The sequence below is a fragment of a genome, unplaced genomic scaffold (assembly GCF_019419815.1).
Source record: "Pyrus x bretschneideri cultivar Hongxiangsu unplaced genomic scaffold, Pyrus_bretschneideri_v1 Contig154, whole genome shotgun sequence".
Classification (NCBI taxonomy): Eukaryota; Viridiplantae; Streptophyta; class Magnoliopsida; order Rosales; family Rosaceae; genus Pyrus; species Pyrus x bretschneideri.
Genome location: NW_025999451.1, coordinates 111295 through 125322, shown reverse-complemented (window position 1 = coordinate 125322; position 14028 = coordinate 111295). Strand labels below are relative to the sequence as shown.

Genomic DNA, 14028 nt, shown 5'->3' with positions numbered 1-14028 from the left:
TCCTTCTTGAATAATGCTCATTGATCAATCCATTATTGATATATTAATGCCAAGCATAACTCCATCCGTTTATTTTTTTCTTTCTTTGCTTCATTTCCTTTCCGTAACCGACAAAGGTTTAATCACCAATTTATTATCTTGTGCCTCATCCTTTAATTGCTTTGCATCATTATCATGGTCTTGCACATTAAAATTAGTATAACATTAGTCAAAATTAAGCAAAATAGATATAAAACCTATTTAACCAGTTATACATAATAAAGCACAAATTCGATAAATCACTACAGAAAAACATTTAACGGTATAATCAAAGCACATTAGACATGCACTTTTGAGCAATCATCATATACAATTATACACATCATTGTGGAGGCAAGGTATCACTAGCCGTCGACTTTGTAGTAAATCATATCCCTCCTTGGCTGAAATAGAAGACTTGAACAGTATGTTGAAAAGAACATGTCAGACAAGAGAGGATACTGCAAGAAAGCGAACAAGGCAACTGGGACAAATGAAAATATAAATAAAAGATCCGGAACCCATCTTAATTCATGGTGACAAGATAAATAGAATGCTGTACTGAAAGCTACCATCATCGATGTTATAGATACGAAGAGTGATGTGAGTCCAATCATCAACTTTAACGGTAAGGATTTGAGAAAATCGTTTTCAGCATACCGTGATGTAAGGATGTACAAAAACATGAGGATTGCAGTTGATGAGGAAAAGAGTGCTACTCCATCAGATATGGTGAAGATTAGAAATGCTGTCTCTTTTACGAAATTCGGTGTTCCTTTATTATCAGATATACCCCCTGGAATGCTAAATGCTGCTGAAAACACTACAGTGGCGATAATAGTTGAAACAAGCATGCAATAATTTGCAGTGTCCTTCATCCATGATTCTCCCTTGCACAATAGATCCTTATGCTCGCTAGTGAATAATTCTCGAGGTGTTTTGTCTTGGTTATTTTTCATGTCCATGAAGGGAGGTTGCACAATCTTCTCGACTTCCTGCCACATCAATGATTGATAACGAAATTAAAGAATGCAAAGAATTTCTAGGCGGTTAAAGTTGATTATAAGATAATATTTAATCATACCTCAAACCATACTAATTCTCGTTGCATTTGAAGAGCCGATCCAGACACAAGATTGAGTTGGTCTTGAGGTGCCAATTTTGCAGCTTGATGTAGAATGTTGTTATTCTCATTGTCAATATATGTTGCTACGATATCTTTGATGGAGCCTGTCTCATGCACTAAATTGAAGATACTCGCATGACGATGCAAGACTGCAATATGGAATATAGTCCGATTGTTGTCATCATATTCCCATAGCAACTCTGGATAAGAGTCAATAAGCACGGACAAGAACTCATAATTTCCTAATTTCACTGCATCAAAGACTAATTTTGAAGGCTCTCGTATCAGACGCATGACTTTGTCATCGTCATGTTTCAACATTTCTTTCCAAAGGTGTTCGACCAGTTTCAGGGCCTCAGCTTGCTTCAAGTTTCTTTTGGAAGAAACCTTCATGCCTAGGAGTACTTTCACTGTAAATTAAAAATTTACAACATAAACAACAAGGTTGATATTCACAAGAACAGGCAAATTTCATACTAATGTGGGATGATCAAATACCATAGTACGGAAAGTTTATTTTTATATAACTTATCAAAGTTTGATTTTATAATTTTAGAGGAATTGACTCACATGTGTTCATAAGTCTACTGCACATTCCAGGAGTACTTTGGTCACCAAATTCTGAAGACTTTCGAGCTAAGACATGCAAGGCCGTTTCACGGTTGCCTTTGCGAGCCGTTGCTAATGTTCTATCATCTTGTAGTAGCCTCAGGGCTAAATCTGCACAATGCACAAAGATTGAAAGAAGAAGAGGGGGTCGGAAAGAATGCTAATAATTTTTAAAAGAAAAGTAGTCAAGAAATAAAGATGTGTTTAATGTTTAACGAGTTCGAAGTATTTACCATAAAGATCATGATCGATACAGCAGAAGAATAGAAATCTGCGGCTCCTTTCATCCAACGTTTCATATGTTTTATGGTATAAATGCCACGCCATTTTAGACTGTCCAAACAAAGCAGCCACATACAGCGGTGTCATTCCTTGACCACCTGGAATTGTTGGCAAGGACCTATTTTTTCGTATCAAAATCTCGGCAATTTCTACAGTTCCAGTTGTTGCAGCAAAGCTCAGTGCCGTATTTCCTTTAATGTCTTGAAGTGCCAAGTCTTCTTCATCCATCATTTTGACTAGTTCCTCCACAAAGTTAATATTGTTCTTTACTCCTGCTGCAACGTGAAGAACAGTTTCCCATCCTTTTGTTATGCTAGCAGTTAAGAGTGTTCGGTTGATATTTAATATGCCTTTGCTGGTATGCCAGTCACCTTTCATTGCAGCTTTGTAGAGGGGCATACACAAGTTCAAGTAGGCCTCTCCTGTGTTGGATGAAAGGGATGAAGTTAGATTGAGCGTATGATTGATTTGTTGAATGTAACACACACACACACACACACACACACACATACTAGGTTATTTGTGCCCATCTCACTTATTATTAGCCTATTTCGACAGCATGAATACTATAATTGTAACTATTTTCTTTCGCATCATCTAAAGATCCATTTTACATCAAATAAATGGACAGTTTATCATCCTAATTAGGAGGTTACTTGTTATCAAACCCGTGGATCTGTTCAATACATATGAATGTGGCAAAATAAACTCCAAATTTTTTTTTTCCTTTTTTACAAAGAAGATATTTTAATAATGATGAGGAAAATAAACATTTGTTATTATTATGTTTGTACAGTGAAAATGCGTTAATCATAACTGATCAAAATACTAGGTGCACGCATGTGGCAGAGCAATTATTATCAAAACTAATATACCCTTAAGTTTATGTATGGCATATTACAGTTAGGATACAATTCTTTGCTAACACAAGATGGTGACATTTAGTACTATGGTCTAAAAGATTTCTCTTTACTTAGACGTGCACAAGAGGTTCTAATTTGAATATTGTGGATAGCGAGTTGGAAACCAATTTATTTTTCAAATCATTATTAATGTAAATTTATCGTGTTATATAAGGGAAAAAAAAAAACCGTAAAATAGTAAAATGTCGTTAATTTATGTACTTTACATATTGAAGAAGTTTAATAATATCCTAAATCTTTAATAAATATTAGGATAATGTAGTGATAAACTGTTTATCTGTTAGATTTACCACCACTTGCTCTCTTCACACCCTGTTCCTCTACTCCATATTTTGATCTTCACACTTTCAAGCAGTATCTACGATCGCATGCTACTACCTGTAACTTACCCTACCTCTGTATTATTAGATAATAGCAGTTCAAATAATTTTGCTGATTGTTTTGCCACTTTAATTAACCAACATGCAAGTACAACGGTTGTGCTTGTCAGGGCCAGCCCTGGCTCAGGGCTAGCTGGGCGATCGGTCTCAAAACTCAAGGGGCACCAAAAATTGTTAGGGTAGTATATTCATACATACTTTCATTAGTGTATAAATTTTAAAAATTTGGCTAAACAAACAAGAACTTTAAGCAGAAGCAGGGATTTTTCGCTTCTTACTATTAACAAGAAGTTGTCGTGTTTGAAACTCAATGGTGTTCGTTTTTCTTTCCAATTTTTTTACGATATTCTGTCTGGGAGCAATGCAAGAGGCACCTTTTTGCTTTTCCTTTCATGCCTTTCCCTTCACCATTTAACACGTGTTCAAAAATATGACATGTTTTTTTAGTCGTATATTGACAAGGTAAGTAAATAAGAAAAAAACACCTCACAATTTATATAAAAGAACTTCAAAGTTTCAGTTAGAGGGAAAACATCTATTTGTAAGCCGGAGTTTTATGGTTCCTTTCTCTCAAATACAAAATAAATTGGTTATTCTATATTTCTACATTGTTGAGTTTAAAATGTTTTTCTAAGTGTTATTTATCAAAATCTTATGTGTGAAAACAACTAATTTTTATCATATGGACTTAAGGCATATTTTTTTATGTCTTCTTGGACCTCAAAACTCTCAGGACCGGCCTTGGTGCATGTGCCATATTTCGAGGATAATATATATATGTGTACTATAACTTAATCATATATATAGAATAATACTTGCATCTCTTCATAATAAAAAATAAAAAAAATCATATATGCATGGGATGTGCATGAAAGAGAAACATCGTACGTACTGTTGGTACTTTCTAGTAGATGACAGGAAGGATGATTCAGTTGATGGATAGGTTCTGTAGAAGCGGGAATGTCGAGGACGACATTTTCAGAAACTGGAACGCCATTTACTGCCGCCATTTGAATCCCAGCTGGAGCAGGTATACTTTGTGCTCGTGGACTAGACATTTTTCCTAATTGAACTTGTGGGAATTAACGTAAACGCCTGTAAATTATTATATCTACACAGGAAAACCTGAATTAGCAAGTATTTTATACTGTAGCATGTTTCTAAAGCATTAAGCTACAAGTTAAATAGCGAGAGAACCAATAATAAGTGATATTTGATTTACATGTTTTATATTTACATTAGTATAGTGAGAGAACCAATTATGTTAATTTTTTTATACAATCATATATTTACACTAAGATGTGATAGAATATATCGAACTCGTTATCCATAATATTTGAACTCAAAATTTCTCACTTAAAAATACCACTAATTAAACTGTAGTACTAAATGACAATTTTAATTTTATTTAAGAAAACAAGATTAAGTGTATTTCTTTCAGAAATACGGATGTAGTATATTGGTCATTTAGGAAAGAAAGGTTCTTTTTTTAGCCAAAAATAACCTCTAAATTGACATAACTCTTTATTTTGGTCTCTAACAGTGAAAATCGATAGAAGTGATACCTAAGTTTGTTCACCGTAAATCATTTTTATCCTTTTGTAAAAAAAAAAAAAAATCTGTCAACATTCCTTTTAAGTGGATTGGTTTATTTGACAAAAATACCTTTAAAAAGGTGGTCACGTAGTTGTTTACGTGACAATTTAATAAGGATATATGTTAACTTATTTTCATAGAATGATCAAAATGACTTTTACAATAGACAAACTCATGATCATTTCTATCAATTTTCATTGCCAAAAACTAAAGTAAGGAGTTATATCAATTTCGGAATCATATAGCTAAATGCCGAAAAGAAAAATAAAATACAAACACAATTGGTTCGATCCTTTATACCGTTATACGTCACTCACCTACGTTAGGCTGACGAAGTACCAAAATGTTGTCGCAAGAACCAGCCATGGGTCCGGCACTAAAAAGACGTTAAACCCTATTCGTAATGCTGGGAATCTTTTTTATTTTATTATTTTTTGAAAAATAAAATGTTTAATCATTAAAATCCTTCGAATGAGCAGCTAAAACTGGAGCGAGTCAATGATCGATGTATATTTTACATAAGAGGTATTCATCAATTCCTCCCCTGAACTTGTGATCATTGGCCAATTTCTCCCCTCAACTTTAATTTTGGCCAATTTGCCCCCTCAACTCTCATAATTAGTCAATTTCCCCCTTTAACCTTAATTTGGCCAATTTCCCCCCTCAACTCTCAAAATTAGTCAATTTGCACCCTACTGTTAATTTTTTTTTATAATTTTCCATCTATTCTTTTCTTAATTTTCAATCTTTCTAATAACTTCCAACAAAGTACTAAAATTAACATAAACTCACTTGCATAATATAGGGTAAAATATACAAAAACATAATACAATTAGTATGTGATATGGGTTGATTATAAGAAAAAGTTATGAATCGGGTTTAAAGCATGTAGAAGAAGAAATAATAACAAAAAGAAATAATAACCTAAACTTATGGATCAGACCTATTTCAATAAAATGCGTTTTTCTTAATAAGGAGTCGAAAATTATGAATAGACTAGCCATTTTTTTCACTAAAGCTCGATTCTCTGCAATTTACTTGAACTTAGCTTTCACTTTTATAAAGAAAATTGTATTCACATACAAAAATTTACACATCAATCCTTTTTGTTATCAATTTTGTATAGTCAAAAATCAAATAAAATTACTCCATACTGATTTATTATGACTAATAATACTATCTATGATAAATTGTAAAATTCTAAATTTTAATCTATTTGTAATAGGATAAAGATATAGGAACATGATTAACATACATCTTATTTAGTTTCTTACACACACTTGTTTAATTATGATCAAATTAAAAAATTAACAGTAGGGTGCAAATTGACTAATTATAAAAGTTGAGGGGGGAAATTGGCTAAATTAAAGTTGAGGGGGGAAATTGACTAATTATGAGAGTTGAGGGGGGAAATTGGCCAAAATTAAAGTTGAGGGGGGAAATTGGCTAACGGTCACAAGTTAAGCGGGGAATTTGATGAATACCTCTTTACATAAATAAGAAAAACAAAAGATAAAGAAAATTCAGCTTAATCTGTTAATAATTGTTTGTTCAATTCTGGTAGAAAGTTTTTCAAGAAGAAGAAGTGGCTTCCCCGAAGCCGGCAATGGGCAACGTCGTAATAGTGGTTGATGATGTACTCCAGCTTGTTGTTCTGAAAAACAGAGTGTATAGGAATTTCTCGAGAAACAAACAGAAGAAGTGAAGAAGAAGAAGAAGAAGAAGAAGAGTTGAAGAAGAAGACGAAGCAGAAGGAAATCTGCAGAGATGAAAGAAGAAGAAGAAGAAGGATCCGGAGTGGAAGTAAAACTGCAGAGATGGAAGAAGAAGAAGAACGATCCGGAGGATCCAGAGAGGATCCTAGTCCTCCATTTTGTTCTAGAAAGAAGAAGAAGAAGAAGAAGAAGAAGAAGAAGAAGAGGAACAAGAAGAAGAAGAAGTCGGAGGATCCAGAGAGGATCCTAGTCCTCCATTTTGTTCCAGAAAGAAGAAGAAGAAGAAGAAGAAGAGGCAGAGGAAGAGGAAGAAGAGGAACAAAACTGCAGAGATGGAAGAAGAAGAAGAAGAAGAAGAAGAACGATCCGGAGGATCCAGAGAGGATCCTAGTCCTCCATTTTGTTCCAGAACCATTGGTCAACCTTTTTCTATTATTCTTACAAGTTACAGTTTACAACAAGACTGGCATGGTGAATCTGTTATGCTTCTAATTAAGCCATGTAACGGTACGTACAAGATTGACAAATAAGAAGAAGAACTAATTATGTATTCAAGTGACACACACACACACACACACACACACACACATATATATATATATATATGATTATTTAAGGTACTGGATTACAAAAAACATGAAGATAAAGACTGTACGGAAATTAAATAAAAATAGTGATCTTACTTGCACGATGATATTTGTTTCGTTTTGTTGGAAAAAAAAAATTATCATGCAAGTAATATTTTGATTATTTTTGTTTAAGATCATTATTATTAATTTTGATAAGCGAAAGCTTGAACTCAATATACGCATGGAAATTTTGTTGGACCAACAAAAATTAAGAGTGTGAGAGCTTTTATCATTTTTTCCGTAAACTAAAAGAAGAAAAAGACAGCCAGCAGACTAAATAAAAAGAAAAGAACAAGGAGAACTGGAGAAGAATTTATGGATTGATATTCTATGTATTTATAGAAATATTACTTACAGATTTCCAGCACCGACCCAAGTGGAGCTAATTACACAGCAACACCGCTACTCATCTCCGGCTTGGTTTAGTGGAAAGTAGTTTAGAGAGAGAAAGAAGTCTTAGCTGTGCCTGTGTATATATATTGAGAGCTTATCAGTTATCAGGGTTTGTTGAAACATGAAGAATTTGTATGCATAGAGTTTTGAAATTCAAGCCGAAAGAGGCCATCACAGTACTCGTACACCCACTTGGGAAGATTCTTTCAAGACATGTGGCTACCGTCACTCCATGCATGGGTTTTTTAGGTGGTACAATCCACACACTCTTTTTTATTTCTAACATAATTTTATCGATTTTCGGCTGTCGGATCAAATGAATTGAAAATAATTAAATGACATAAATTAACAAAAAGTGTGAAAAATAAAAATAAATATGGAGATAGCACAATTTCTTTTAGTAATGCTACACGTACCACTTATTTGTATCATCATTTGTACCCTCACTAATAGAGGTAAGGTCTGCCGATCCATATGAGTTTCATCGCTATTAGATAGATAATAAAAATAATAATAAAAATATGTTGTAAGAGTAATATTTTTGCAGTTTTTTTTTCATAATAAGACCCGATGGAGGGCCGTGGAAAAAGTCGTTTTGATCGGCAAGACTAGTAATAGTGGAGTCTAGCCTCCGCTCCGTACTCATCTTCAGGTGCGGAAGAGCCCACCAAAACAATATAGACAGAAAAATATTGTATGTTCATATAAGACAAAAGTCAATGGTTTCCCCACTTGCAGTTGGAGGGTAGATAGAAAGCTAAACTATATATAATTGCAGGGAAACTTGATGGAAATTTCATCTCCCATATATTCAATTACACAAGTGAAAGGTCCCTCTCGCACGCCCATTTATCAATCTTCTTTATTTTATTTTATTTTATTTTGTTTCTTTTAACAAACGTTGAAAGATTATGAGAAAGATGGCATCTTCCCGTAACTCTTGGGATTAATTTAGTGCAGCCTCTGTGCTGATTTGGTATCCTTTCTGGATCTGTCTCCAAGTTGAGTTGTAAGCAAAAGTTACTTCGATTCCTGGGCTGTGTGCAAGTTTCTCATGTGTTTCATCATGAGCATGGGAGAGGAAGAACTTGACTGTTTGAACATTACCTTCGAAGATAGTCTTGACCTTGAGGAAAGGTTTGATAACACCATACATCTTGTGGGTAGACTCATTGCTGACCATGAACCATCCCAGACTATGGTTGGAACACGATGGGGGTTGTTCAGGTTCTTCGTGTGAAAGCCAACGTATATGCTATAACGGACCAAGAGGCTTTTGGAAGGAAACCCCTAGTTCATCAGGGACTACACTTTCTCAGTGAAACTATAGTTGTCATTTCACTCTCTTGATGACATTGAAGCTAGTCGGGCTATATATTGGGTCCAAGCACAAGGCATTCCAAGGAACTACTACACTATAAAGAACGCTAGAAGCCTGGGGTCTAAGATAGGGGTAGTTTTAGAGGTTGAGGACCCTCTGGAGGCTGGGTTCAGGGGGTTTCTTCGATTGAGAGTTGACTTCGATACCTCTAAACCTCTGCTCACCAGCTTCTATGTGCCGGGTCCCAAGCTTGGGTCATATACCATCCAACTGCGATATGAAGGTCTCAGGATTTTCTGCTACAAGTGTGGCCGAATAGGCCACTTAAGCGGATGTCCTCGTCCAGCGCCCCTTTAGCCGTCTGGCGAGAGCTGGTTCAACCAATCATTACGTGCTGAAGGTGCTTCTCGGGCGAACTCACTCCTGTTTCCTACTTCAAGGCTTACCACTAGGTCCAGTGCCTACTTACACCACTAAAGACGTAAATGGGAAATCAGCGATGAAGGTTTCTATGGCTTGCCGGACGACGACATAGACATTCCGACAACTGCTTTCCTGGCTTGGCGGGCCAGACGGGATCAGTCTGTGTTAGCTGGGTACACCGACAATCCGCTGGCCATCAGTCCTGCCAACTCTGGGACTGCTGACACGTTGCCCCCCTCCCCCCCTCCCGCACGATTCATTTGCTCTGTTGAAGTCGAGCACATGTCCTCTCCCAACCACATGATTCGATTTGCACCCAACCTATAATCACACGTGGCACTCAGATAGCAACGAAACCCTGTTTTCCAATGACACCTTGTCCATTACTGTTAACGAGCTTTCTCTGGAGAAAAATTAGTGTGACACCAATAAGCTCCATCCGTGGGCTTTAAAGGATGTGGATGGGCTCCTGTTGGCTTCGGATCATGTCTGGGCCAGTCCTACTAAGTTTTCAGCCCAAGATTGTTTTCCACCTCGCACGAATTTACTATGCATCAATGACTTTGAACTTAAACAAGCATCCAAGTTGGTTAAGCAATCTAACGGTGGGAATGGGGAGTCGATTATGGTCTCTCCCTCGGCTAAAAAAGCTTGACTTTCTTTCAACCCAAAAAAGGGTCGTCCTCTTTAATTCACCTTTCAAATCTGAACTATCGTGGATCCAAAACTAGGGGTGGTGGATATCTGGGTGGTGGCTCTCTTCGTCCAATAGCGGTACATGGACGTGAAAATTCAGATTTTGATAATCAATACGAGGTTACTATCAGCCCATCCAAGGAGATGGAAGAGGTTGAGGAATAGGGCTTGCTGGGCGGGAATAGCCGTGCATCCTCCATTTCATCGGCGGCGATTGATATGGTGCAACCGAGCCGTTAGCCATGAAAATCCTATTTTGGAACTGTCAGGGGCTTGGGAACCCCCAGAAAGTTTAGGTACTGCAAGGTATCATCAGGCAGCAAGATTCCAACCTACTTTTCCTGTGTGAAACCAAATCATCGAGTTCTTTTATTTCATCTCTGAAATTCAAGCTAGGTTTTGACAAATCTTTTTGTGTCAAGTCTTAGGGTAGCGCGGGAGGCCTTTACTTACTCTGGTACTCCAACACTGATTTAAAAGCGCTTTCTACTTCGGATAATCATATCGATTCGGAGATCGGGAGTAGCGGTGACCTCATTCATTGGAGATTCACTGGTTTTTGTAACAACTTTGTAACAGTTGATTGGTCAATCACTTGGAATCTTCTTTGCTCATTAGCATCCTCTTGCTCCTTTCTTTGGGTTATGGGAGAAGATTTCAACGAGCTCCTTAGCATCAACGAGAAGGAGGGCGGCCCAACCCAGCTAATCAACGAGATTCTTAATTTCAGATTAACGGTATCAGATTGCAATCTTCAGGACCTTGGCTTCTCTAGGAATCAATTCGCCTAGATAACCACGCATTTGGGAGGTATAAAGGAGCGATTAGATCTGGTTTTGGCCTCCCCGCTATGGATTTCTTTGTTCGGCAATGCCACGGTACACCATTTAGATCCCACCAAACCTAATCATATTCCTATTATCCTCTCCATGGATGGGGAGCCTGCTTACAGGAGAAAATGTCAACATGGATTCCGTTTCGAAGAGGTTTGGGCCTTACATGAGAAGTGTGAGAATGTTATAACGGAAGCGTGGAATTGTCCTGTGGCTGAGGTGCCTATGTTCCAAGTTGTCCACATAATCAAAGCCACTAGGGTTGCCCTTCTTGAATGGCAGCATGTGGTTTTTAAAAGGCGAAACGAGGAGATAAACGGAATCTGCTCGAAGCTCGGCTTTATTCTTGCTCAACCTTTATCGAATGCAACCTTAGCAGAGAAGACATTTTTGATGAATCAACTAGATGTCTTATTGGGCCAAGAAGAGACCTATTGATGCTAGAGGTCTCAGTCTCTGTGGTTGCGACAAAGGGATATAAACATCATATTCTTTCATCAGCGGGCTAAAAACCGCAAGTCCAAAAACTTTATCAAAAGGCTGTCTGACAGAAATGGAACATGACATACTGATGATAGGGGTAGCGAAACTACAATCTTGAACTATTTTGAAGATTTATTCAGAGCCGGTCCGTCGAGGGGTGGCGATGAAATTCTCCAGACTATCGAACTCGGGTAACTCCTAATATGAACCTCAGCTTGGAGATGCATGTGTCAGCTGAAGAAGTTCGGGTGGCTTTGTTCAATATGCATCCTTTCACAGCGTCGGGCCCAGATGGAATGTCTCCCTTCTTCTTCCAACAATTTTGGTCTATCGTTGGACCATATGTGACAACTGTTATCCAATGCCTCTTGTACTCGGGCAGATTACTAAAGCAGATAAATTACACCCCTCTTTGCCTCATCCCCAAAGTGAAAGCTCCTAAAGATATTATTCAGTTCATGCCTATAAGTCTCTGCAACGTTTTATTTAAGATTGCTTCCAAGGTTATGGCGAATTGGCTAAAGGGGATCCTTACCCACATCGTCTCACCTGCATAAAGCGCGTTCATTATCTCAGATAATCTTTACTAGCTTCGGAGATCTCTCATTTCCTCTTTATGTGCCACTGGGGAAAAAAAGGTTTCTTATCTTTAAAGTTGGATTTAGCAAGGTATACGATAGAATTGAATGGAATTACCTTCGTTGTATTCTAATTCATATGGGGTTCTCGCCGAAATGGATTGCCCTGGTGATGGAATTCGTTTTCTTGGTCTCTTACTCATTTGTTATCAACGGACATCCTAGAGGTTACCTCATCCTTTCTCATGGGATTCGACACGGTGACCCCATTTCTTCCTATCTATTCTTACTTCGCACGGAAGACATGTCTGCCTTTATTGCCAAAAGGGAGACGGAAGGAAAATTACAGGGGCTTTCTATTTGCCCTGGCACCCCAAGTGTGAATCACCTGTTATTCACAGATGATAGCCTTATATTTTGTCAAGCTAACGTGGCTGAATGCCATCAGATTTCTGAGATTCTCACTTTCTACAAATATGCATCGAGTTAGAAAGTTAATCTTCAGAAGAGCGAGGTTTATTTTAATCACAATATCAAACGCCCTCTGCGATCTAAGTTGGCCGCACTATTAGGTGTTCAGGGGGTTGACCGTCACACTATGTATCTGGGTACGCCGACCTTTGTAAGAAGAAACAAAAGTCATTGTTTTACATACATCAAATAGAGCCTTTGGAATAGACCCTAAAGCTGGAAATGGAAGATTTTAAGTGCTGCCGGGAAAGAACTACTTATCAAGTCCATTGCGCTTGTCGTTCCATTATACACTATGAACTGCTATCTTCTGCCTAAGTACAATTGTGAGGAGTTAAACTGATTAATTATCTCCTTCTGGTAGAACAATATTGAGGGAGGGAAAAAAATTCACTGGCTCTCATGGGAGAAACTCTGCATCCCGAAAGTTGACGGCGACTTGTGCTTACAAAATCTATATGCATTCAATCTCAACCTTTTGGCTAAACAAGAATGAAGGATTCTCGTGGATCCCAACTTTCTGGTTTCGAGGGTTCTAAAGGCTATGTACTTTCCCAATGTCACCTTCCTTAAGCCCTCGGTGAAGGCAGATGCCTCCCACTCTTGTAAGAGCATCTGTTCAGCACGGAATATATTATCCCTATGATCCAGTTGGCAAATGGGTAGTGGCGTTTCATTGAAAAAATGGGAAGATCCATGGATTCCTTTGCTAGCTCACTTTCAAATTTTTACTCCTAAGCCGGCTGCCTCGCTTATCCAGACGGTCAACGAACTGATTGACCCTATCTCTAGATCGTGGAACTTCTAGTGTCTTCACTATTCTCTGAGTTGGAAGTCAACACCATTCGGGCTATCCCATTGAGTTTCCATAGCTCCGCTAATCTGCTAACTTGGCACTATGAGAATGATGGAAGATTTACGATGAGGAGTGCCTACCACCTCGCGAGAAAGTGGTTATATCTGAGCAGCTTAAGATCCTCTTCCTCCTCCAATCCTAACCGTGAATCCATCTTTTGGGCCAAGGTTTGGTGTGCCAATGTGCCTCCAAAGGTCAAAGTTTGCATGTGGCGTCTTTGTAACAACATCATCCCTACTAAAGTGAACCTCACTAAGAGCCATATCATGACTGATCTGCTATGCATGATGTGCAACCACCCTGAGGAATCAATCCTCCACTTACTGAAGGACTGCCCCTTCACTAAATGCACTTGGTTATCTTCTTACTTTGGCTACTTGTTACAAGGATCCTCCCCCTAATCCTTCCTCTTTTGGGCCATGGAAATCACAGAGCTTATCAAACCTGCCCTTTTTGAATCCTTCGTGATGATATGTTGGGTGCTTTAGGGCACCAGGAATGAGAAGCTCTAAAATAACAAATGCGATTCACCAGATGCTATTGTGGCACGAGCAACTCAGTGGTGGCAATTTTTTGTGTTGGCTAATGAAAGAACATCTCCTAGCTTTCCATTTCAAGCTCCGGCAAAATGGTGCTACCCTCCATCGGGACGTCTTAAACTCAACATCGATGGCTCCTAGAACCGTGAGAAGTGCT

General features: G+C 38.0%; 1 protein-coding gene across 4 annotated transcripts; it reads right to left on the bottom strand.

Annotated features, from left to right (window-relative positions):
- Window positions 1–235: 235 nt before the first annotated feature.
- Window positions 236–7808, bottom strand: LOC103938222 (ankyrin repeat-containing protein NPR4-like). 4 transcript variants are annotated; one of them, XM_048580649.1, is made up of 7 exons: window positions 7634–7806; window positions 4231–4449; window positions 1987–2457; window positions 1715–1864; window positions 1103–1554; window positions 679–1013; window positions 237–435 (listed from the first exon to the last, which is right to left on the bottom strand). In XM_048580649.1, the coding sequence occupies exons 2-7, from the start codon at window positions 4394–4396 to the stop codon at window positions 384–386; spliced, it is 1626 nt and encodes a 541-aa protein (XP_048436606.1). In that variant the 5' UTR covers window positions 4397–4449; window positions 7634–7806; the 3' UTR covers window positions 237–383. The 4 variants fall into 4 exon arrangements, with proteins under 4 accessions (XP_048436604.1, XP_048436606.1, XP_048436605.1 ...); XM_048580648.1 differs by having other exon boundaries at window positions 262–479; XM_048580650.1 differs by having other exon boundaries at window positions 319–502.
- Between the last annotated feature and the right edge of the window lie 6220 nt (window positions 7809–14028).

What these genes read in the sequence shown, in the direction of transcription:
- LOC103938222 (XM_048580647.1), bottom strand. Translation starts at nt 4,396, where the DNA reads ATGTCTAGTCCACGAGCACAAAGTATACCTGCTCCAGCTGGGATTCAA. An exon ending in TATCGATCATGATCTTTATG is followed by an intron (nt 1,865 to 1,986) that starts GTAAATACTTCG and finishes TGCATTGTGCAG; the next exon opens with ATTTAGCCCTGAGGCTACTA. An exon ending in GAGAATTAGTATGGTTTGAG is followed by an intron (nt 1,014 to 1,102) that starts GTATGATTAAAT and finishes TTGATGTGGCAG; the next exon opens with GAAGTCGAGAAGATTGTGCA.